General features: G+C 45.6%; 1 protein-coding gene across 2 annotated transcripts in view; it reads left to right on the top strand.

Annotated features, from left to right (window-relative positions):
- SUDS3 (SDS3 homolog, SIN3A corepressor complex component) overlaps window positions 1-24,336 on the top strand; it is a 29,706-nt gene extending 5,370 nt beyond the window's left edge. Inside the window, exons 4-12 of one of the 2 annotated variants that reach the window (XM_035098491.2) lie at window positions 1,841-1,912; window positions 2,829-2,848; window positions 3,529-3,685; window positions 4,839-4,934; window positions 5,871-5,932; window positions 7,797-7,818; window positions 9,191-9,278; window positions 18,463-18,547; window positions 23,220-24,336. In XM_035098491.2, coding sequence (XP_034954382.2) covers window positions 1,841-1,912; window positions 2,829-2,848; window positions 3,529-3,685; window positions 4,839-4,934; window positions 5,871-5,932; window positions 7,797-7,818; window positions 9,191-9,278; window positions 18,463-18,547; window positions 23,220-23,318 — 701 coding nt within the window. In that variant the 3' untranslated portion in view covers window positions 23,319-24,336. Of the gene's footprint in view, window positions 1-1,840; window positions 1,913-2,828; window positions 2,849-3,528; window positions 3,686-4,838; window positions 4,935-5,870; window positions 5,933-7,796; window positions 7,819-9,172; window positions 9,279-18,462; window positions 18,548-23,219 lie in introns of both variants that reach the window. The other variant, XM_035098489.2, reaches the window with a different exon arrangement.
- The last annotated feature ends 928 nt before the right edge of the window (window positions 24,337-25,264 follow it).

The raw sequence follows: 25,264 nt of genomic DNA, 5'->3' as shown, positions 1-25,264 counted from the left end.
CAGTGGCCAACCATATGCCTGTGGGAAACCAGCAACAAGAGCATTCTCCCCTTCTACAGTTTCCGGCAACTGGTATTCAGAGGCATTACTGTCTCCGACTATGGAGGACAAAATGTTTGGGAGTTCTCTTAAATCAGACCTTCTGGAGAGATGTCTTAAGCCACATCTCAATATATGCCCATCCAGCCCAGATTTGTCTACTACCTGCTGCCTGATCATTTCATTGGAGATGGCAAAGATTGAACCCGAAATCTTCTACATGCAAAGCATGTGCTCTATCATTGAGTTAGGGTCTCTGCCATTTACATGCAATGCAATTGAGGAATATTCCCTGATTTGGCATAGTGCTGGATCTTTCCTGACCAGCGTTGTGATGGTTCTCATTTTGAGATTTCAGTACTTGCATGCAGGCATCACAACTTCTCTTTTTTTCCAAGTAAAAAAAAGGCACTTTTAATATATTGCTGGTTGGGTCATCTCAGGGGACAGCAAACTTTTTCAGCAGGGGGCTGTTCCACTGTCCCTCAGACCTTGGGGGGGACGGGACTATATTTTTTATGGGGGGGGGAATGAACGAATTCCTATGCCCCACAAATAACCCAGAGATGCATTTTAAATAAAAGGACACATTCTACTCATGTAAAATCACACTGATTGGGCCAGATCCAGCCCCCAGGCCTTAGTTTGCCTACCCATGGATTATCTGAAAAACAGAATCTGGAATGTATTGAGTTTTGCCTTAATAGTGTATTATTATTATTATTATTAATTGAGTTTTGCCTTAATAGCATATTATTAATCTTATTAATCTTATTTATTAAATTTGTATACTGTCTTTCATGTGAAGATTCCAGGGCAGTTCACAACAACAAAAAATACAAAATGACAATACAAAATACATAATAAAACATAAAGAAGACCAAGCCAATAACCCCTTCTCTCACAAACATATTTTTAAAAGCCTTTGATTGTTAATCAGCTGAACACCTGGTTGAAGAGAGACAATTTCACCTGGCACCTAAAGATATGTAATGAAGGTGTCAGGCAAGCATCCCTGGGGAGAGCATTCCACAAATGGGTATTACACATACCCAGACCTTTTAAATATATCACTTTACCTTAATTTGGGACAGTCAGTTGACTTTTATTTCTACTAAGCACAGAGCTGAATGGGGCAGTGGCTTTTCCTAAACTGGATGTGTCCACTTCTCATGTGTACTTAGCACCAGTATAATTTTACTGAAAAGGACACTGGGGTTGGGGAGATGAACCAGTGATGTTGATTTTGTGCCTGCTTCTCTCTTTTAAGGACTAGAAAGTAGCCCATACTCTTTTTATTTCTTCTGAAATAATACTCTTTTTATTTCTTTTGAACAGTATTATGTTGCTTCTTCGGCAGTGGCTTATTACTTGTGGGAAGAAAATTTATTTAAGCTTGATCTGTAATTTTTAAACTTCAGATTGAAGTAGGACTGCTCAGAATAGGTGGTGGTAAAATTGGTGAAGGGAATGGTCTTTTTTTAAAAAATGAAACTTGGAGGTATACGAATAAAAATCTCTTCTGCTTTGCGATATAAGCTGCGTGATTCAAGCTGTGTGCAGACACTTCTGTGAAATAACAGAAGCAATGACCTCTGTCACAAATCCTGGGCCCTAGATCAGATCAGGCACTGATAGTTTGATAGTGAGAAAAAACAGTGTGGAGTCCTTTTCAACAGTGTTATGGCGCTGTCCCATTTTGTTGCAGCGGGAGGGGTTGGCCTTTGAGGTTCCATCCAGCTCTGTCATTCTATATTTTAATCTATTGATTTCAGTGTGTTAATTTTGTATGTTTTAATAGGTACTTTGCAAGAATATCAGAAAAGGATGAAAAAGCTGGATCAGCAATACAAGGAAAGGATACGCAATGCGGGTGAGCAAACTGCATTTCTGGTGACTTGCTTGAGGATTTCTGATCTAGGCCTAGACAAGTACATGATAATCATGCATGAAACCCACTCAGTGCTTTTGGGTGATCTTACTTGTGTATTGCAGTCTCATTCTAAAAACTTTCTAGAGGGTTAGTTGTGTTTGTCTATTGCAGTGAAAGCAACCTCTTGTAGCACCTTTTATTTATTATGGCATAGGATTTCAGTGGACTAGAGTGCACTTCTTCGGGCCGTTTATTTCCCTGTGCAAATGCCGCTCAACCTGTTCTGGAAGGTGTTGAAACCCCCTAAATGAGGTGTTCAAGTTTAAATGGACCTACAGATGTATCTGATGAAATGGGCTATAGTCTACAGAACTTTGTGCCATAATTCATTTGTTGGTCTTTACAGTGCTCCTTCTTGGGTTGATTCTGATCTTAGACATACATGTAAATAATTTCTATTGATTTTTTTTCCCCAATCAGACTGGCTTTTATAGACTTATTCTGGGGCAGGCTTACGGTATGTTCCAGCTAAGGAGAAGGTACAGCAACCAGTGTTGCTTTTCTGCAGTTGTATTAGGTGTTTCAGCACAATTCCTTGTGTCTACCTGGAAGTATATTTCCTTCAGTTCAATGAGATTTCTTCCCAGCTATAGGGTTGCAAACTTAACTGTTGGCTGTCTAAGATAGGAATTGTTTGGTATACGTTGCACAAAATGTCTAGTTACTTTGTCAGTGCAGCTACTGATGAAGATTAATCTGGTGCAAGCAGAAATACTCGCAAGGGCTGGTTTTTCAGCCTGTCTTAACGGCCTATAGCTTGCCGTCATCAAAATTTTCATTCTAGGCTTAACCACTCTTGAGTTAAATGTGCTTAGTTCAGCAAAAAAAAAAGTAACTTATTTTCTCTTTCTTTCAGAGCTTTTTCTCCAGCTGGAAGTAAGTGTGTGTATATATATGTGTGTGTGTGTGTTTCCATTTCTGTTGGTCTCGGGTTTCATTAATGTATTCTGTTCCCTTTTTCAGTCATTTTGAGTAGAACTTCCTTTCCTTTGCTGCAGAATGTTCAAACTATTCTGCAAATTGGGGTCGACCTTTTTCTTGCCGTGAGGAGAAGCTCAGTATTGAGGGTGCACGAATCCCAAGTCATTTGAGAATAGTTATTTCCATCCTTTATTAGGTTGTGCCATTGGTTTTGCAGCACACTTGTAAATTGTGTTTTAAAATAGACAGACACCATATACTTGTGGAAAGGGAGAAAATGCCGCTCAAGTGAGGCTGCCTGATACTTAACAATTAAGAGAGCCACAGGTTCCTGTAGGAGGCAGGGGGCATGTATCCAACTTCACAGATGCTTGGATAGATGGACCTTTGGCCTTATCCAGCAGAGGGCTCTTCTTAAGTCCTCATACCTGCTTTCTGTTTGGTGACAAGACACATGAGCAGTTTCATTGCACAGTTTGGGAAAGCCCTGTGCCATTTGTCAGGTGTAACCTCCGACTCCGCAGCTTCTCAGTCCAGTGACCCCGAGCACAGTGGTTCCCCTATCAACACCGATGCGTGCCTGGTGTGGTTCTGCCCTGTAGATGACTCCCTGATTTCTTTTGGGCTTGGCTCAGACAGAGCAGGTGGAACGGAATTACATTAAGGAGAAGAAAGCGGCCGTGAAGGAATTTGAAGATAAAAAAATCGAGCTCAAGGAAAACTTGATTGCCGAGTTGGAAGAGAAGAAGAAAATGATAGAGAGCGAGAAGCTAACTATGGAGCTAACAGGAGGTAAATACAAAATAATAAAATAAAGCCAGTATCTCTCTTTGGGGAAGAGGGCATATACAGTGGACCCTCTGGATACGAACTTAATTCGTTCTGGGGGTCCATACGTACCCCGGAAAGTCCACATCTAGAGGCATCGCTTCTGCGCAGGCATGTGTCATGATAGAGTGCTTCTGCGCATGTGCGCGCAGTGGAACAGTTGGCCGCGTTCGCAGCCTGAAAGTTACGTTGCCCGAAGGTAACGTAACCCAAGGGTCCACTGTAACCGTACAATTATATTGTCATAATCTGCCCAGGGAGCTTATGGTGAAGGGCGGGTAAGAAATCTTATAAATGAATCGGTCAATCGATATCTCAGCAATGGAGCAAATGCTTTGTAACCAGAAGTGTCCAGGTTCAATCCCTGGTATCTTCAGTTAAAAAAGGATCAGGTAGCTGTTGGCATTGTAAACCCACTTCTGCCCGAGACCTAGAGGAAAGTGCATTATTGGATGAATTAGGTGAGAGAGGGGGAAATGCCTCTCTAAACACATGCAAGCACTGTCTGCAAAAAAAGTACCTTTAGGATAGGGACTGTGGCTCAGTGGTAGAGCATGTTCTTTGCATGCAGAAGTCTCCAGGTTCAATCCCCGGCATCTCCAGGTAGGGCTGGGAAACAACTCCCTGTCTCAAACCCTGGATGGCCATGGCTGGTCATGAGCTAGATGGGCCAACGGTCTGACTTTGTATAAGGTAGCTTCTGGTGTTCTTACAAAAGCTGCTGCCAGTGAAGAGAAGATGTTTTAATGAGCTAGAAGACTCTGATTAGAAATCAGTGACCTGTGTCCCTAAGCCTGCTTACTAAAAAGCAAATGCTGCTCATTTCAGTGGAATTTTACTAATTGCAGCTTTCACCGCCGAATCCCGATTGCGCGTTTGCACCATGCATACAGTTTGTAGACATTTCCCAATACTATTTATTGAGTAAAATTAAGGATACACTTGTATATTTCTCAAATTAGGGGCTGAGTCACAGGCTGAGTCTTTGCATGAAAGAAAGGGGAACACCCCCCCCCCCAAAGAAAAGATTAATGCAGAAAAGCACAGTTCTTTTTTTCTTACTCCGTTTTTTAAAAATCAATCTGTGGACCTTACCAAAAAACTGTCCTTCCTTCAGACTCCATGGAAGTGAAGCCCATCATGACAAGAAAATTGCGGAGGCGGCCAAACGACCCCGTTCCCATCCCTGACAAAAGGCGGAAGCCGGCCCCTGATATCCTTTGACCAGCTACCTGATCCGCCACAGCCCATGGTCCAGCTTTTGCTGTGGGTGCACAAGCTTTACTTGAAAAGAGAGCTTATCGGTTGGCAAATCTTCCCCTGCGATGTGAGGCTGCACAGCATATTAGCCGACAATCAGCGAGGCCCAATGCGCCTGGCCATTGCACCATAGCTCTTCATGCAGGAGATCCTAAGTTTAGCCTCTGACACATCTAGTTAATGAGCATTAAGTAGAAGGTGATGGGGGAAAGATGCTCTGCCTGAAATTATGGAGAGCTGCTGCCAGTCAGAGTGGGCAACACTAGGCTCAGAGGACATTAGCTTGGCCCACTGTAAGACAGCTTCCTATGTTCCTCTCCAAATGGGTGGGCAGAAGGTAGATCAGGTATCAGTGGCTGCTATGCTCTGCCTCGACAATTGGAGGCAGCAAACTTCTGAATGCCAGTTGCTGGAAGCCATAGGAGGGGAGAGCACTCTTGTGATCAGGTTCTCCTGATGGGGTTTCCATGAAAGCATCTAGGTGGCAACTAACCTCCTTTAGTAGTGGAGGTTATCCCGGGGCACCGTTGCTCCTCCCTTTTGCTTCAGAGCAGGGGCTTTGCTTGGTTCTGTTCACTGGGTCAAGTCCCCTCCACTCCCCCTTGGCTCAGTCCTGCCTGCTTCAAGACGATGGGGCTTTCCTGGGGTTCTGCCCCTGTGAACCGTTCCGTATAGTGCTAGCAGCCGGAGTCAGTCTTTGCCTGCTTAATAATTTGCCTGCCATGGCAAGTGAACCTTCTGTGGCACGTCTATGATATGCCCCAACGAAGGAGAGACCCAGAAGTAGCTACAAAGAGGGGCGTCGCTCCTGGGCTAAGTTCTGCCCAGGAGATGCAAGCCACATTTTTGTACATGGTTCCAAAGTTACTTCCTCCTTAATTTGGATTACCTCAGCTAAATTACCTGCTAACAGACGAACAGATAATGGAGGATCTGAGGATTCTCAATAAGGTAAGTGCTTAGCGTACCTGGGTGTGGTTAACTTTTATTCATTCAGACAAGCCCCTCCTTTTTCTGCATGGCACTCAAGATGGCTTACATGGTTCTCCCCCTCTTCATTTAATCCCAACAAAAACCCTGGGAGGGAGGTTAGGCTGAGAAAGAGTGATTGGCCTAATGTCACCCCATGAGCTTCATGGCCGAGTGGGGATTTGAACCCTGTTCTCCCAGGTCCTAGCCTGACACTTAACCACTGCACCACACTGGCTCTCAGGGCCGCATTCCTTTCTGGGCAGCCTTTGGGGGTGGGAGGTAGTGGCATTGGTGGGGGTGGTCAGAGGCAAAAGTGGGCAGACCAATGAATGTAATTTTTGGATCAGTACAGTACAGTAGGCTAGTTTCTACGCAAGCTCACATGCCCCTCTCCACCCTCTAAATGCACTAATGAATTAATATTAGAATATTAATAATACAGTGGTGCCTCGCAAGAGGAATTTAATTCATTCCACGAGTCAATTCGTTTTGCAAAAAATTCGTCTTGCAAATCGCGATTTCCCATAGGAATGCATTGAAATTTCTTTTTTTGCCCATAGGAACGCATTGATTAAATTTCAATGCATTCCTATGGGAAACCGCAATTCACAAGACGAATTTTTCGCAAAATGAATTCGTCTTGCGAGTAACCATCAGATCGCAAGACGCATTCGTCTTGCGAAAAATTAGTCTTGCAGGGCATTCGTCTTGCGAGCTACCACTGTATACTGATATTAATTCTGTATTACATTCCTTTTAAAAAATGTTCTACCAGTATGTTAGTGAAAACTGCTGATATTTTGTGAGAGGGCAGCCTAAAAATCCCTTTAATAAATAAATGTATCCAAAGATTTGCAGCCCAAAATGAAAGAACACAAGTCAATTGGAATAGATGAATAGTAATTTAATATATGAATTGCTTCCCATGAGGCATTCTGAAGTGATTTACAACCCAATACAAAAATCTGTGAAAGTTACGAACGTAAAAGAGTTGTGTATCTAAAAACATTATTTTAAAAAAGTGAGTCTGTGTATGTACTACAGGCAGCTCCCCATTTACACACATTCAATGCACACAGGCATCTCCATGAACCTGGAAGTGGCATGAGAAGGGGCAAAAACGTCCCTCAAAGAATGCAAAAATGGCATGAAAACAGCGTCTAGCAATCCCAATAGCCTTTGCAAGTGCAATCCCAGGAGCCCTTGCACCAAATTTTGAAGCCTAAGGGGAGTTTGAGTTTGAGCAAGAAGGTTTGGAGGCAATGACTGTCGTGTTTGCTTTTTCAATGGTGTTCCCAATATACGCAATTTCTTTTAAATGTGTGGTGCCTCAACACGTAACCCCCGCATAAATAGGGAGTTGCCTGTATATACATAGCATCGTTTCAGTCCAATTCAGATTGATTTATTATTATTATTTGATTTTTAAGTTTCCTTGAAAATCACCATCTTAAGTCAGTGTACAATAAGTGTACAATAAGGATAACTAAAAGCTGTTTATCACAAAAGGACAACAAATACGTTTAAAGCTGAACCAAAACCATGCAAAACCATGGTAAAGTGTCATTTAGCCAGCTGGGGAAACCTGTCTTTATCTGTTTTTGGAAAGTGCAGAGAATGGCTGCTTGTCCACAGAGTGGACGCAGCCACACTAAAAGCCTATTCTGGCTTACTGCGGAGTGGGCTTCTGAGATCTTTGGAACTCGCCAGCTGGGAATAAAGATCCCCATTCAGAAGACATGTTGGCCTTCATGAAATGTTCTGTTAGGTCAGTTATTTCTCTTCCGGTTTATGTTCTTGTAGGGAGTCACTAAAACATCTTTCTTGTTTTTCCTTTTTATAGCTTAAATCACCTAAACGGCCAGGTAAGTGGCAGCCCTACCCCAATAAGGTTTCCTAGTGTATTCAAAATATGGCTTAGGAGATAGGAAGGTGTGTAACTCAATGGTGGAGCCCCTGCCTTTCGGGCAGAAGGTCCCAAGTTCAACCTGCGGCATCTCTGGCTAAAAGGATGGCGAGCAGTAAGGGATGGTGGAAGTACTTCTGCTTGAGACCCAGAAGAGCTTTTGCTGGTCAGGGAAGGCAAAACTGGGCTGGATGATCAAATAACCTGACCTAAACTAAAGTAGCCCTCTGCATTGTTACCGTAGACTGCTTTATGCTAGAGTATATAGGGTAATAATTTTAATGGGTCCAGATTTGAGTATAGCTAATGACCTTTGAAAAGCCAAGAAGTAGCAGAATGCTTGGATGAGTTGCTATCAAAAAGCTTCCTTTGCTGTTTTGGCTGGAACGCTCGCATCTCCCAGTCGTAACCGGCCCCCGATAATTCCCAGCTATGCAGAGGGAAAAAACAGAAACTCAAAACTGGGAAGGAGCCATAGTTCAGTGTAGCCTAGGCACCCCCAAACTTCGGCCCTCCAGATGTTTTGGACTACAATTCCCATAATCCCTGACCACTGGTCCTGTTAGCTAGGGATCATGGGAGTTGTAGCCCAAAACATCTGGAGGGCCACAGTTTGGGGATGCCTGGTGTAGCCATTCCTAACTGTGCCTTGCAGACATTTTGGACTGCGACCCCCATTGACTTCAGCCAACATAGCCTGATGGTGAAAGATAATGGGCCATCCAGCGAATACCTGGCGGGCCCCGGGCTCCCTGCCCCTCCCTCCTTGTGCCATGCTGGATCCCTAGAATCCATGGAGGCAACCCACTTGCTTTGCATTTGTAGGGTTCTGAGAACCCTGGGGAGCAGCTACTTATTTAAGTTTATAATCCAGCGCATGGGCAGCCAGATGTTGTTGGAGTCACAGCTCACAGCCCCAGTTAGTGTTCAGGGTTGATGGAAGCTAAAGTCCACCAACAACTGGAGGAACACCAATACAGGACTCAGCCAACCTAGTTCTCTTCAAATGTTAACTCCCGTGAGCTGCAGCTAGCACAGCTGTTCTTGCTGGGGTTGATGGGAGTTGTAGTCCAAAAACATCTGGAGGGCGCCGGGTTAACAAAGGCTGAGCTAGATTGCCCAGTGGTTTGACTCTCTGCAATGTAGACCTGCACAAATCGAACCGGATCTCTGCCTGTGTGCTCTGCTCACAAAGCTTGATATTTTTACCTCCCACTGTCGGCTTAAGGTCCCAGCAATCTCTCAGTATTGCCTGAATCGTAAGCTGCTGCTTAGGGGTTAGACTGTGTATAGAGTTCACTCTTCTATTCCAGCGTCTCCTTCGTCACCAGAACACCTGCCGGCCACGCCTGCCGAATCCCCAGCACAGCGGTTTGAGGCAAGAATAGAAGATGGCAAACTGTACTACGATAAGAGATGGTAAGGCTTGGTGCGGGGAGGCGGGGCGTGTTCTGATGTCATGGCCTTCTGAGCTGCAGCGGCATTAGAGATCAAAGGATAGAAAGGGCAAAAAAAGGAGCAATGTCATGGAGGAACATCCAGGAGGCTTATCTCTTCTACGTACAATGTTGTAAGGGTTGTATCACAGTGGTCAGAACATCTGGTGTGGCTTCAAAAGGTCCTAGGTCCAGTCTCCAACATCTCCAAGTAGGATGGGAGAGTCTCCTGTCCACTGGCTTGACTTGGTGTAAGTCAGGCATAGGCAAACTCAGCCCTCCAGATGCTTTGGGACTACAACTCCCATCACCCCTGACCACTGGTCCTGTCCTAAAACATCCTGAGGGCCGAGTTTGCCTATGCCTGGTGTAAGTCAACTGCCTAGGTTTCTTTCAGGGCAAAGTGGAAAATGGCCTCTCAGAAATTCTCTATCCTATTTGCACGTGGTGAAATTTGGACGGAAGAGGAGTGGAATTCTTCCAACAGTTTTGTGGTGCCCCCCCCAAAAGAGAGTTCTAACTTGAGAAAATTTTGACTCTGCTAATATGGAATTAAGCTCAGTTATTGGTTCATACTCGTGCAGTGTTGACTGGTAGGCTGGAAAGCAGGGAGACCAACAGTAGGTGGCGCCAGAGTCAATAATAGGGCGGAGCTGCCTAATTCTAGTTTTCTTCCCATCCTCCTCCTGCTAAGTTCTACAAGGGTTCGCTTCCACAATATTAAAACAAACTACAGTGGTGCCTCGCTTAACGAATGCCCTGCTTAACGAAAGGATTTTTCGAGCGGAGGTTGCCTCGCTAGACGAATGAAAATTCGTCTAGCGAATTGCGGTTTCCCATAGGAATGCATTGAAATTCAATTAATGCGTTCCTATGGGCAAAAAACAATGCAAAAAAATTTCAATGCATTCCTATGGGACTCGCTAGACGAATTTTTTCGTTATAAGAAAAGACCCGTGGAACGAATTAAATTCGTCTAGCGAGGCACCACTGTATAATTAAGGCAGGATGAACAACTGTGCTACTTTATTCACAGGCTGAAGAGGTCACGGATAATTGTTGGCCTAGCCCTAAGACAGGCATCCCCAAACTGCGGCCCTCCAGATGTTTTGGTTTACAACTCCTAGCTAGCAGGACCAATGGTCAGGGAATTGTAGCCCAAAACATCTGGAGGGCCGAAGTTTGGGGATGCCTGCCCTAAGAGATGTAAAGGCTTTAAACTTCTACCAGGGGGTGCTGCACTCCTCTTTTTATGTTCTGCATCTCTCATCTTACTCCCCATTTCCCTCTCAGCTGCTTCCAACAAGCGGGATTGTTTTCTTTTTCTGTTTTTTTATTGTCACAGTGCTCAATAACCAGAAGGTGTAGGGTAGATCTGATTCCTTGCATTACGCAATCAGTAACTGGAGTGCATTGCAGTCTTATGTGCCTTTAGTCAGGCCATGAAAGGTAGCCCTGGGCTTGCCTGCTCATCCCTTTGCAGCAAAGGTAGGGAACCTTTCTGCAGCCCAAGGGCCACGTTCAAATCTGGACAGCCTCCCGAGGGCCACATGCACCAATGCTTCTGAATACGAGTTGCTGGAAACCAAAGGAGAAGAGAGTTTTCTTCTGCTTGAGTCCTGCTTGTGTGTTTCTCATAGGCATCTGGTTGGCCACTGTGAGAATAGGATGCTGGTCTAGGTAGTCCACCAGCCAGTTCCAGTAACCAGGCTATTCCTGTGTTCTTATAGGCAGCTCAGTGGGTAGAGCACATGGTAGCCATATCCTCGTAGCAGAGCAATCAGCAGCTTCTAACCCTGATGGTTATGTTCTTCCACTTTTGGAGGTAGTAATGTGTCTGAATACCAGTTGCTGGAAATTGCCGGAGGGGAGAATCGCTCTTGCACTCAGATCCTGTAAATCAAGGAGATTTACATTGCCAAATCTGCTCTTGCCCCAGTGATGGCAGCCACCTCGATTCCACCCTCCCAGGAAGCTGTCAACAAAGTAAAAAAGGGGGGCATTGGTCGTCTTTTGGGTTGCTAACATGCTGACCTCCAAATGTTGCTGTTATCATTTATTCATTAATTGTCTTTAAAGAATCTTCTCAAGAAGATTTACATATAAGATAGCTTGGAAACAGCAAAAGCAAGCATAAAACTGAGTAGACTTCCTAGTAAAAGGCCCATTTATCCAGCTGGGGAAATACCTTCCGTTGCTTCTGCAAAATGCAGGGAGTGGGCAGCCACATAGAAAGCCCAGCTCCCAAGTTACTGTAGAGTTATTAAGACTCCAGGTCCCATCATCCCTGGCCCTGCAGCATCTGAAGTCATCACATTATCACCAATCCACTAACACAACAGAAGTTCTGGAACGCTACATTTTTAAAATTCTCATTCTCAGAAGCTTTTTTGCCACAAGGTGGCAGAATGTGATCAGGAATTATTTTGCTGGGGGAGAAATGGTTTGCTTGTTTTTAGCAGTACTGCGCCTTTTAGAGACCACCCTTTTATGTAAGTAAGAACTAGTATCATGAAGCCCGTTAAAATAACGGGTGCTAGAGCAGACCTGTTCCTCTAGCAACCTCGGGGACATGCGCAGAGCTGATGAAGCGGCAGGTCTACGCTCCAAGTCCCAACGGATAGAACTGACCTGATGGGGTGGGAGTTAGGAGAAGGCCTCGCTTTCTTTCCTCCTCCACAAATTCCCTTCCCGGACCTCCTACCTCAGCCCGGCTCGAGCACCGCAGCGGCCTGCCCACCTCATTCTCTCTCCCGCCGGCGTCGCTCCTCGCGCGGATGAGCCGCCGAGCCGCGCCCTGAGGAGGCCGGGCCCGCCTCTCCCATCAGGGCCTACAAAGAAGCAGCAGCAACAGCGCCTGGCGAAGGGGAACGGGCGGTCCTCGTGCCCATCTTGCCGCCTCAGCCTGGCTCGTCTCCCTGCCGGGCCAAGCGGGCACCAAGCTCCCCTCTCCGAAGTGTGTCTGCGCTCCAAGTCCCAACGGCTGTCCGTGGGGCACATGCACAGTGGCGCAATCCCACGGACACAGGGACTGGACGCAGAGACACTTGCATATTATTATATAGGATTCAGATTGGTCTGCAGAATATAGCAGGGTTCCCAAATATAGCAGCAGCTCCTCCCAAATATTTCATTGAGCTAATCCAACAATAGACATAGGGTGGCTTTGGGAACATATTACTGACTGGATACATACCCCTAACCTGGATACATACCCCTAGCTTGGCTTTGTAACCCTTCCCCACCCCCCACTCCCTTGACTCATTGTAGTATGTTGGCCTGGTGAGTCCCTTGCAATCTCCATAGATCCTGTTTTTTCCTAATTGGATCTCTTCTCTGAAAAGCGTAGTCTGCTGAATTAAATGCACCTCCAAGAATGGAGGAAGAGGATCTGGTTTCTGATAATGTCCCGCTCCTGTAAATTGCAATGTTTTTCACACCAAGCCGTATGACCCCTTGATTCTTAAAAAAGGTAAAGTTAAAGGACCCCTGACAGTTAAGTCCAGTCGCGACTCGCGAACGACTCTGGGGTTGCAGCGCTCATCTTGCTTTACTGGCCGAGGAAGCTGATGTTTGTCCGCAGACAGTTTTTCCAGGTCATGTGGCCAGCATGAATAAGCCGCTTCTGGCAAAACCAGAGCAACGCACGGAAATGCCTTCTACCTTCCAGCTGGAGCAGTACCTATTTATCTACTTGCACTTTGACATGCTTTCGAACTGCTAGGTTGGCAGGAGCTGGGACCAAACAACGGGAGCTCACCCTGTCACAGGGATTCAAACCGCCGACCTTCTGATCGGCAAGCCCTAGGCTCAGTGGTTTAGACCACAGCGCCATCCGCATCCCCCTTGATTCTTAGTCATGGCCTAAGAATTGAATTCTCTCTGGCCTCAAATGACCCCCATCACTATTTCCATATAAGACTCTAGGGAGCTTTGGGGCTATTTCTGGGACAGCATCCCTCTGAGCCACACAGAAAGCCAATTTTTTAAAACTGCAGGGATGTTCTGAAGTGCTTTGTGGGTGCCAAGGAAGTCTGGTGTTGGAAGGCGAGGGGAAGTATCAACCCCCCTCCCCCAATTTGGGTGCATCTGAAGCAGTGCTTTAGATTTTAGCTAACCAGTTTGCTCAAAAAAGTCCTATTGAAAGAGGATAGCGCTGGGTTTGTTTATTGAGAATTTTTCATTACAGCAAACAAATATTCCTATACAAGACTCAAAATACGCAACAAGAACAAGTAAAACATAAGGAAAGAAACTACAAAGGAATAATACAGAAAAATAAATAAAACTAATCTTAATAGTGAAGCTGTGCATCTTGAAATCGCAGAGCTAGAGAAATAATATATTCTGAGAAGGCCATCTATTGCCAAATCCAGAAAGATGTCAGTAGCATGGCGGGGAGGGGGAGGAATATGTAGATGGAGGACACATTTTGTGAAGGTTGTGGCCACAAATGCTTAGGTAATGAATCATACCAGAAGGTTTTCTCTTTCTCAGGAGGCTGAATCCCCTCTCCACCAGTTGTTAAATATATAACAAGCAGGTGCCAAACAGAAAGAAACATAACTTTTGCTCTATTTATTTGACTCACAGCTGTTAATTTTTCTGACAGTGCAAGTTGGGGAGGGTTTCTGCTGTCAGATTTAAGACCTTTAAGAAAAGAAGTGACATCATAACTGAAGGTGCTCAAAACAGTAATTTGGGGGCAGGTGGGTGGAAGGAGGGCTGTGTCTAGCTGAACAGATCCACTAGTGCAAGGAGTTCCATGGCTACAATGGAACTTCTGCCCCCCTCCTCTCCCCGTGCCCTCCCAAAATTTATTTGTTTATTGCATTTATAGCTCCCCTCCTCCAAGGAACTCAAGGTGGTATTCATGGATCTCCTCATTTTATCCTCACAAAACCGCTGCGAAGGCAGGGCAAAGTGTGAGAAAGTGACTGGCCCAAGATCACACAATGAGCTTCATGGCTGAGTGGGGCTTTGAACCCTGGTCTCCCAGCCCCACACACTGCTAATAATAATAATAATTTATTATTTATGCCCCACCCATCTGGTTGGGTTTCCCCAGCCACTCTGGGCGGCTTCCAACAGACATTAAAATACAATAATCTATTAAACATTAAAAGCTCCCCTAAGCACTACGCCACACTGGCTCAATTTGCTCTGGAAGGTTGAGGGAACTCTAAACAGGATTTAGAGAAGCCCAGGCAGGTGCGCAAGGAGGAGGAGGAGGGGAGTACCTTTGCACAGCCGAAAGTCATTTCGTTTAGCTGGATCCCTCTCTGCCTAATCCTTTGCAGTGAAATTTAGTTAAAACCTTCAGCATTAGCGTACTTGCCATATGGCGGTTGTCTGAACTCGTCAGCTAATTAGCGTTGAAGGGGGGTTTCAGTCATCCCAGTCGCATTCCGTACTTTCTCCCATTCGTGACGCGGCTCTTTAAACTGAATAGGCCCTTTGCCTGCTCTATGCTAGAAGCCAGCCTTGATCTCGCTCGAGGAAAGTTTTCCGTGAGATTGCCTGCAGAAAGAAGACTCAACCCGCACGCCTTATTTAAACTGGGCGGTGAATGGGCCCGTACAAGGGAAGGGCCGTAGCTCAGGGGAAGAGCATTTGCTTGGCATGCAGAAGGTCCCTGGTTCAGTCCTCGGCATCTCCAGTCAGGGCTGGGAGGGGCAGCCTGTCTGAAATCCTGGAAGATCTAGATGGAGCAGTGGTCTGCCTGAGTGGAAGGCAGCTTCCTACCTATCAGGGGAAAACAGCATTGTCCTCCAGGAAGCTCAGTGGTGGTGGGGGAGTGCATGTCTGGCATGTTTATGTGCTCACCAGCCTCCCTGCAAGGTGGGCTTATGGCTAAGGAAAATGCCTGAGCATCATGGCTGAACAGGGCATCGAAATGTTGAGTCAAATACTTTCTGCCACAGCGCACTGGCTTTCCATGCCCCCAGGATGGTATATATGTGTGTCTCGATTTCACCTTGCTGTTTTCCTTCAGAGTGTCACTGTTGGCCCTTTTCCTTCCCCTTTCCTAGCATTCCTATTCCTCAAGATCAACACTGCACTCCCCCACCCTTTGCTGTAAGATTTCTTTTTTGGTTATTGATTGTAATGATGCCTCAGCAGAGTAGTTAATATTTTAAAAATAACTTGCTGGTGTGGGAGGACAACATTTTGAGTGCATATTAAAATCTCCAAACTGTCATGTCTCAAAATGGAATGAAACGTCAGAGCTTGAGAATTGAATGCTCCCTCTTTTCTATATTCCTTCTGTCCTTCTTTCTTCCTATCCTTTCTTCCTCCCTTCCTCCTGATGGCAAAAGATTAACTGTTTAAAGCTAGGCATAGGCTTCCCTGTGACCTTTTTATTCGTGTTTGGCAGGTTTCTTCCTTGCAAAGGTGCGAAAGCAGAGCATATAGCCTTTGCCCTCCACAGATTTGCCTAACCTTCTTTTAAAGCCTCCAACCTACATTGCTTTAGAAGAGGATTAGGCAACTTCATGGAGGAGAAAGCTTTCGGTGGCTACTTGCCATGGTGGCTATGCTCTGCCTCCGTGGTTGGAGGCAGAAATGATTCTGAATATCAGCTGCTGGAAAATGCAGGAGGGCAGAGGGCTCGCGTCCTGCATGAGTGTTTCCTACTGGCTTCTGATGGTCAGCCACTGTGAGAACAGGATGGAGAACTGGATGGGCCATTGGCTTGATCCAGCAGACTCTTTGTAATTAAAAAGGTGGCTGAAATGCAGACTGTGTGCAGGAACTCAGGCCTGCCTTTTCACCAATTTATAGCAAGAATGTTCTGTTTGCTCTGTGGTAACGTGGCTGATGGAAATTGTGCGCTATTGTGACACGATTGGAGAAGAAATAGAATGTAAAAGATGTCCATCAAATGATGTGCGCATAGATGGTGTGTAGATTTGAGTGGTGTATTTTCTCTCCGCCCACACCTTTTCATAACACCAGAATCTGGGGCTAAATGAGGTAAGTCTTCATTTTGCACAATTAGCAATTGCATCAGTGGCTTTAAAAAAGAAGAAGATTCCTTCCAGTAGCACCTTAGAGACCAACTAAGTTTTTCATAGGTATGAGCTTTCGTGTGCATGCACACTTCTTCATATATCTGAAGCAGTGTGCATGCGCACAAAAGCTCATACCTATGACAAGGTGGTCTCTAAGGTTCTACTGGAAGGATTTTTTTTTATTTTTTGTTTTGACTACGTCAGACCAACATGGCTACCTACCTTTAAAAAAGCAGGTTGCAGGTGCAAGGATCCTATTGGGATAGTTGTAGGGGGACTTCAATTCTCTCTCTCTCTCTCTCTCTCTCACACACACACACACACACACACACACGGCACACTGTAGGCCTGGTCCAGATTGTGGGAGATCTTACATTACTTTTAAAATACCGATTCACATTGTTAATCCTGTGACTGGCACCTCACCTCATTTTGCCCTCGGACACGACATTAAATAGAACTGTGATGGATTCAGCACAGATGGTGTAAACTATGCAGAGAGGGTCTTTTCATTGGTTTCCGCCCCCTTCCCGCTTTGTAGAATGCTCCCCTCGGGAAGCTCTCCTGGCACCTGTGTTAATTGCATTTCAGCACCCAGCAAAGCAGATCCTATCCCCCCCAGGCCTTTAAAGAAGCTTTTAAGAGAGCTTTTAAGCTACTTAATGTATTTTTATTATTTTGCTCCCTATATGAATTGATGGTGGAGTGTGGGGGCGGCAGATTCAAATTAACTGTTTGACTGATTTCTTTGTTGATTATTAGTTGCCTGTTGGTTTGTTATTTACTGTTTTATTGTTTGTGGCCTAGAGGCTGCAGTGTTTGGATCACTGAGAAATTTAATAAAGATTGTTCTTCCCACAGCATGCAATAAACATATGGATTTTGGTTCCTGGCAACCCACCATTTCCCCTTTTAGATATGAGGCTCTGTTGAGCTCCAGTTTGGGTCCTATATTCAACTCCTGTACTTTTTCTTGCGCATATATATATATATATATATATATATATATATATATAAGATATTGGTCTGTTAACCCCAAATTTCCCATTCTCCCATTTCCCATTCTGTCCCCGCATCTAGCCTGCACTTATAAGTCCCTTTGCTAACGATTACATTTCATCAATATTCCCTGCAGTGAAGAGCACACTGGCTGTCATTAAAGATTAAAAAGCAGAAGGCATAATAAATTTGAAGCAGGAGAAAGTGGTCGGTGTAGTCTGCATATTGCTGTTGGTTGTGTTTATACATCGAAGAATTCTTGAATGCTAAACCACAGTTTGGAGAGGGGAACGAGTCAGCTGCTTTGCTCATGATTTGCAAAATATAGTTTGCAGACGAAGGGCATTATTGCATTTGCACCACACGGCACTATCAAAAGCTTTTTGGGTGACGGCCAGCTTTGCGCTCGGCAGTCATAAAAAGCTGGAGCGACATCTTCACCCTGTTGCACACGTTCTGCCCTTCTCCGGAGTTGCTAGTTGTGCCTCTGAATGAAGCAAGCTTGCACCCAGAACACTTGATTACAAATATTATTAGTATTAATTTTATTTATTACTCGCCCTTCACCCCCAAGTTCCCAAGGGTGTCAAAGGCTAGTGTTAAGGCATAAATAATAGCTGTTAAGGTCAGAGCGAAATGAGTGGGTGTGTGATGACGGGGGCAGCCAATCTGGTGGCCCATAATCCCTGATCGTTGACGTTGCTGGCTGGGGGTGATGGGAGTTTAGTGTCCAGCGATATTTGCAAGGCACCACATCAACTGCCCCTGGATTAAAATGTTCCTTTTTGGGGAGGCAAATGGCTCATACCGTGTTTCTCATATTATAAGACACGTCTTATATTTATTTTTTCCTCAAAAAAACACACTATGGCTTATTTTCAAGGGATGTCTTATTTTTTTCCTCCTCCTCCTGCCGCGGCTGGCATTGCTGCTGCTCCTATCACTATGTCTTATTTTCGGGGTATGGCTTATATTCCTTGAATGCTTAAAAATCCTGCTATGGCTTATTTTATGGGGATGCCTTAAAATATGAGAAACAGGGTATTTGCGGGGAGTGGGGGACAGAGGACACCAATTGATTTTTGTAAGTTGGGTTCTTGGGCTGTATCTAGAGTGTCAGGTAGACTCATAGCTCTTAACCTTTACTTGCAGGTATCACAAAAGCCAGGCTATTTATCTGGAGTCGAAAGAGAACACCAAAATTAGCTGTGTGATCAGTTCCGTGGGAGCCAATGAGGTAAGCTCAGGTCTTCAGTAAGTTTTGCAGGCAGTTGCCAGGTTTGAAGCCTAAGGGGTTGGCAGTCAATGGGGCTGTGGACCATGAAACAATATTATTAATTTCCTTGCCTCTGGCTGTGTACACCCCCCCCCCAAGAATTCTGGAAACTAGTTTGTTACAGGTGCTCGGAATTGCAGCTCCGTGGGGTAAACTACAGTTCCCAGAATTATTTACCGGGTGGCGGCACTGTGCTTTAAATATATGGTATGCACACAAGCTGAGTGTGCTTGTTTATGTAGCCACCTGACTTTTTTCCAGTGGCAGGATGAATGCAACTTTTGGAGCAAAATACTGAATCTTCTGTCTAGTCAATTGCATGGCAGCTGGTGGCAGAGCTTCAGGAATTGGAAGTGAGATGCCTTTATTAAGCCGAAACTCTTCATCTGACCATTTTTGTTAACTCTTCCATATATATATATATTTTAAACACAATTACTCTTCCGTAACTAAGTGAAGCTCTTTATCTAGTTCTCCATCCCAGTTTATGTGCCAAGAGCTGACAACTGATAGATTGAAGTTATGTCCCACACTTCTTGCCGAAAGAGCCCAGCGTGGCAGACACATCAATAAAACAATTTTAAAACATTCTGAAAACACTTTAAAAACCCAGTGATTTCAGGGTTGCCGGTAGCAATATCCTTCAGCCATCAAATGTTTGGGTGTAAATAGCAATGTTTTCACCATTTCTGCTGAAAGTCAATGGCAGAGGCAGATGCACTTCACCAGCAAGGGGATTTTACAAACATGGAGCCACCGTTGAAAAGGCCCTGGTGTAGAGGCCAATGGCGACCAGGCATCACCTGCAAGGCCTCTTGGAGGCTGTTCCAAACCTTCCCGAATCCCACCATTTAAATCCCTTCCTCACACCACAACTCTTTTGCTTTCGTAGATCAATGTAGCTCATTCTTGGCTTGCGCACACCATCTGATCCTATCTTCAGGAAACTAATTGCCTCATCTTCGGTTAAAGTGAGTCAGGGAGACCTTGAGTTGGACTCCAGTTCCCATCCTCCTCGACGCTGACATTGTTTGATGATTTTCTAGAACTGCTGAGGAAGACCTACATGAATTCAGCAGAGGGCCAGTCCACTGTCCTGCAGACCTTGTGGGGGGCGGGACTATATTTTGGATTTTTTTAAAAAAATGAACGAATTCCTATGCCCCACAAATAACCCAGAGATGCATTTTAAATAAAAGCACACATTCTACTCATGCAAAAACACTAGGCAGGCCCCACAAATAACCCAGAGATGCATTTTAAATAAAAGGACACATTCTACTCATGTAAAAACACGCTGATTCCTGGACCGTCCATGGGCCGGATTTAGAAGGCTATTGGGCTGGATCCGGCCCCCGGGCCTTAGTTTGCCTGCCCATGGTCTAGAGTCTAGACCAGGGTTTCCCAAACTTGGGCCTCCAGCTATTGTTGGACTACAGTTCCCATCATCCCTGACCACTGGTCCTGCAACTAGGAATGATGGGAGTTGTAGTCCAGAAACGGCTGAAAACCCAAGTTTGGGAAACCTTGGTCTAGACCCGGGGATTTTTTTCAGGCCGCCCCCTCCCTTGGTTTCACAAACTCACCCCAGTGCCTTCTATCCTATAAAAAAAGCAATAGTCAGAATAGTGGTTGGCATAACCCACTACGGAAGAGAATAACGCAATAAAATTCAAACAAGTAACAATTAATTGCACAATTAGTCATCTAGCACAACCCCATGCAACAATTAATTGCACAATTAGTTGAATAATTAAACTATTGAGTTTAATTATTCAACAAAGTTGATGAACTTGATCCCAGCTTTTCAAAAGTCTAGCAGTCATTTATACCTCCACTGCCCCTCTGCTGAGTTATTTTATTACTTACTAGATTTCTACTCTGTACCTTCCTTCAATGGAGGGCAGGGCAGCATAAGATTTGAGTTGTAGTTGCTCGGACTGTTTCTGCTTTCCCCTCTACCCAGTTGGTTGCTTGTGTTTTTGTTCCGGAGGTTGGATTTTATTCTCCTTGGCTTGGTTTGCCGTTGACTCCAGGTAGGAGTTGACATAGCCAGTTATTGGGAATCACCATTTTATGGCTGTGGTGCTCTCTAAATGGGACAGTGCTGAGCTAGATATTCGGATTGACATTTTACAGCCTCCCATGTTCCTATATAATCCAGCCCTTTAATGAGAACTGTGAGGACTAGACGCTTACTCTCTTTTTTTAGAGGAAAGGCCTTGGCTCAGTGGTAGAGCCTCTGATTTGCATGCAGAAGAGCCCATTTTCAATCTCCAGCATCCCCAGGTACGGCTAGCGAAAGGAGGATCTCTGCCTGAAACCTTGGAGAGAACCACTGCCAGCCAGTCCAGATGGTCCGGAGCTAAATGGACCAGTGGTCCGACTGTATAAACTTCCCCCTGTGTTCTTAACCAAAGACCAGTGGCCACACTTCCTGGCTCATCCCATATTTCACAAAAGGGGCCGAGGGAGCAAAATAATCTTCATCTGTTTATCTCAATTGTTAGAGCATGAGACTCTTAATCTCAGAGATGTGTATTTGAGCCCCACATTGGGCGAGAGATTTCTGCATGGCAGGTGGTCTTTTCCAACTCTGGGTCTGTGTACTATGTGGATTGAAGTTGAATCCTGACAAGACAGAAGTACTGTTTTTGGGGGACAGGAGGCGGGCAGGTGTGGAGGATTCCCTGGTCTTGAATGGGGTAACTGTGCCCCTGAAGGACCAGGTGCGCAGCCTGGGAGTCATTTTGGACTCACAGCTGTCCATGGAGGCACAGGTTAATTATGTGTCCAGGGCGGCTGTCTACCAGCTCCATCTGGTACACAGGCTGAGACCCTACCTGCCCGCAGACTGTCTCGCCAGAGTGGTGCATGCTCTGGTTATCTCCCGCTTGGACTACTGCAATGCGCTCTACCTTTGAAGGTGACCTGGAAACTGCAATTAATCCACAATGCGGCAGCTAGACTAGTGACTGGGAGTGGCCGCCTGGACCACATAACACTGGTCCTGAGAGATCTATACTGGCTCCCAGTACGTTTCCGAGCACAATTCAAAGTGTTGGTGCTGACCTTTAAAGCCCTAAACGGCCTCGGTCCTGTATACCTGAAGGAGCGTCTCCACCCCCACCATTCAGCCCGGACACTTGAGATCCAGCACTGAGGGCCTTCTGGCGGTTCCCTCATTGCGAGAAGTGAGGTTACAGGGAACCAGACAGAGGGCCTTCTCGGTAGTGGCACCCACCCTGTGGAACGCCCTCCCAGCAGATGTCAAGGCAATAAGTAACTATTCTACTTTCAGAAGACAGCTGAAGGCAGCCCTGTTTAGGGAAGTTTTTAATGTTTGATGCTGTACTGTTTTTAATATTCGGTTGGAAGCTGCCCAGAGTGGCTGGGGAAACCCAGCCAGATGGGCAGGGTATAAATAATAAATTATTATTATTATTATTATTATTATTATTATTATTATTATTATTATTATTATTATTACCTCAGCACCTTATTGGCAAGGTTGCTATTTGCACAGGTAAAGGGAAAAGAGACAGCAATTCTGTCAAATCTCCTCTTACATTTTTATCTGCCTTTCTCCATACATGTGGGGTAGCTCACTTAGAGCGTGAGATTCTTGATCCCGGCACCGTGGGTTCAAGCCTCACATTGGGCAAGAAGATTCTTGCATTGCATGGGGTTGTGCTAGATGACCCTGGTGGTCCCTTCCAACTCCACGAAGCTGCATAAAACCCTGCCTCGAGCAAAAACATGGGAACTCAAACAAGTGGGCAATTAAAAGGAAAACATTTTGTACGGCTCGCTCAGGCTCTTGAGTTATGGCTGCTATTCAAAGTGTCTCTTTCAATTAATAATGAAACTAGTCACAAAGATGTCATTATGTTCAGTGGGTGATTATTCAAATGAGCGTGCAACGTCGTACCGAGAGATGCATTAGAACATAACCTTAAATCAAATTTAGCAATTTCGCTCTTATTAACATTAACAATAAGCATCTTAATGCGGTTAGGTGCCCGCATAATTGAAATTAAGTCCCAACTCGCCCTGTCGCTGGAGACGTGCCCAAACTTGGGGAGAAAGGTTCTTCTGGCGCCGGCCACTTTAAGTAGGCGTGACGTATTTCTCAAGTCAGCTTAGGGGAAAGGTGCATTTTGTCTTTTGTATTTCAGCAGGAAATGAAAGAATTGCTGAAAGACCGTTTGGGAGAGGCTGTAGTGCACCTGTTTTGGGTGCAGGATGGCCCCAGGTTCCATCCCCGACACCTCCAACAGGAAAAAGGGAATTTTGGGAGCATAGGAAGCTGCCTTGCACCTAGCTAGAAAATTGGTTTGTGCAGCTTAGTGTTGTCTACACTGACTGGCAGCAGCTCCCTAGGGTTTCAGACAAGGGTCTCTGCCAGCCCTAACCTTCTGCAAACTGTATTACATAGACAGGCCTCTATTATTTACTGGCGTTTCATTGATGTTTTCTAACGGATGCTTTGCTGATTTTTATCCCAACCGCTTGTGTTTTTTACCACCTTGATAAATTTTCACGGAAGCGCGTACTGTATAATCCAACCCTGATGAGAACACAAAAAGTTGATTTTTCTTTTGTCCCCCCCCCCCCAAACAAAACCTTGCAGATCTGGGTGAGGAAAACCAGCGACAGCACAAAAATGCGGATCTACCTTGGACAGCTCCAGCGCGGAGCCTTCGTCATCCGGCGGCGGTCGGCTGCGTGACTCTGGCCCTGCGCTGTGTTAAAGACAATCAGCTCTTGCAAGAGACTTGTGGTTGCTCTTCCTGGGTCTGAACCGGCAGAAGGTCCACCTCCCTCCTTGATCCTTTGGATGCTGCCCGTTTTGCTGCCCATGTTGCTCCTGCTGCCCTCAAGCCTCTCTCTCTCTCTCTCGTGAGCCCGCCCACGGCGTTAGTTTAGCTTTCTCATTTCCAAAGACTACTTAAAAGAAGAATGTATGCCTGTGGTCTCAAGTCCATTCCATTCTTGTATATCCTGCAGAAGAGCACACACGATGTATCTTTTTAAAAATTATATATATATATATTGCATTGAGTGGCACAAGCAGGGTAGCCTCGGGGAGACGCAGCGGCTGCCTGCACATCTGAGAGGTGCTGAATGGAGGACAGATCCGACCGCAGTGCCTCTAAAACAGCCGACCCCGTGAACGAAGCTGATCGCAGTTAGGCATGCAGGGAAATAGGAGTTTTCTGAGGTCCTTGGGTGTCCTGAACTTCCAGTTGCTTTTATTGAAAGTGTGGTTAAGGGGAATCGCACTCGATTGCTCCAAAGCTTGATGGGAGGCGGGGGGGGGGGGGCGGTAGCCATTTGTATATCCCAGCAATGAACAAACCCAATGTTTTCTTTATGTTTCCTGTGGAGGGTGAATCAAAGGAACAATTGGACTCTGGGAGGGAGGGAGGATCTGTGAGCAGCGCTGTGGAAATTGCTGGTGGCTGTCCTACAAGCTGCTTTCTTTGCTGTCGCAGCTGCGATGATTCTTGCGTGGCGGCTGATGGAGATGGCATGAGCCCTGTATGGACACGTGTGTGTGTGTGTGTGTGTGAGAGAGAGAGAGAGAGAGAGAGAACACGCATCAGCAAGCCCCCCGATGTAATCTCAAGGGATAGTAATTCTTGGAACCAGATGGAATGTGCAGTGCCAATCTTTAGAGAGTGCTGTACTGTTTTTATGACCTGATGGTGGTGGTGAAGTTGCTTGCAAAACACTTTTTATCTCAATACCTGCTGTGTGGTGTCTGCTTTTCTCCCCCAGCGCTGTTGGCTGTCCCAGTCCAGCCTATGTTGTGAATTCCGATTGAAGCAGGCCTGATCAACCGCCTCTTTTAACCCTTGCCCGTTCTTCCGACGCAGCAATTGCATGGATCCTCAAAGCCCTCCTTTTGACACCTGCGGGGGTCCGGTTTTTTGCACTCCTTCCTTATTCAGCCTGAGCCTGCCATGTGTCATTTCCAGTTTGCTACAGCCAGATGGCAGTCATGCCACAGCAATGGGGTCCGTGTTAGAATCTCCTGATCTGAACCCTGGAGTTGGGGGGTTGTGGTTCAGGCAGCTGGCCTTTCTGACACTTCATTTGCCTGCCTGCCTGCCTGGCTCCCATCATTGCCAGCAAATAAGTGTGCATCGGATTCTGCATCCAGCTGTACATCAATCTCTCTTGCTACAAACACTCTCTTTGAGACCTCCATTTTATATCTGTCCTTTAAAAAAATTGTTGCCTCTTTCGCCTTTGCTTCAGAGCCCAGTTCCCCCAAATAAATTGTATGCAATTGAAATGAAGCAAGGACGTGAAAGTGGTTGGAAATACCTGCTACGGAGCATTGGAAGCTGCCTTCTGCTGCGTCAGACTCAGTATTGTCTGCACTGACTGGCAGCAGCTCTCTAGAGGCCTTTCCCAGCTGATGCTGAGGATTGAACCTGGGACCTTTTGCATGCAAAGTATGTGACCTGCCTCCGAGCTACAGCCCTTTCTTGCGTGGAGGGCAGCCAGAAGCATGCAAGTCTAGACTTCCTTCCCTTTTTTTTTTTGCCGCCTTTTAAGTAACTAGTCCATGGTGTGCTGCTTTTAGGCAGTTGTCCTACATCGCTTTTCACTGGGTTGCTTGGGGCAGAATCAGTTTTTGGGAGAAGGCAGGCAGGGTGGAAAAAA

Source organism: Zootoca vivipara, chromosome 17 (assembly GCF_963506605.1).
Source record: "Zootoca vivipara chromosome 17, rZooViv1.1, whole genome shotgun sequence".
NCBI lineage: Eukaryota > Metazoa > Chordata > Lepidosauria > Squamata > Lacertidae > Zootoca > Zootoca vivipara.
Note: the sequence above shows the minus strand (reverse complement) of the source record. Positions and strands in the feature narration are given on the sequence as shown.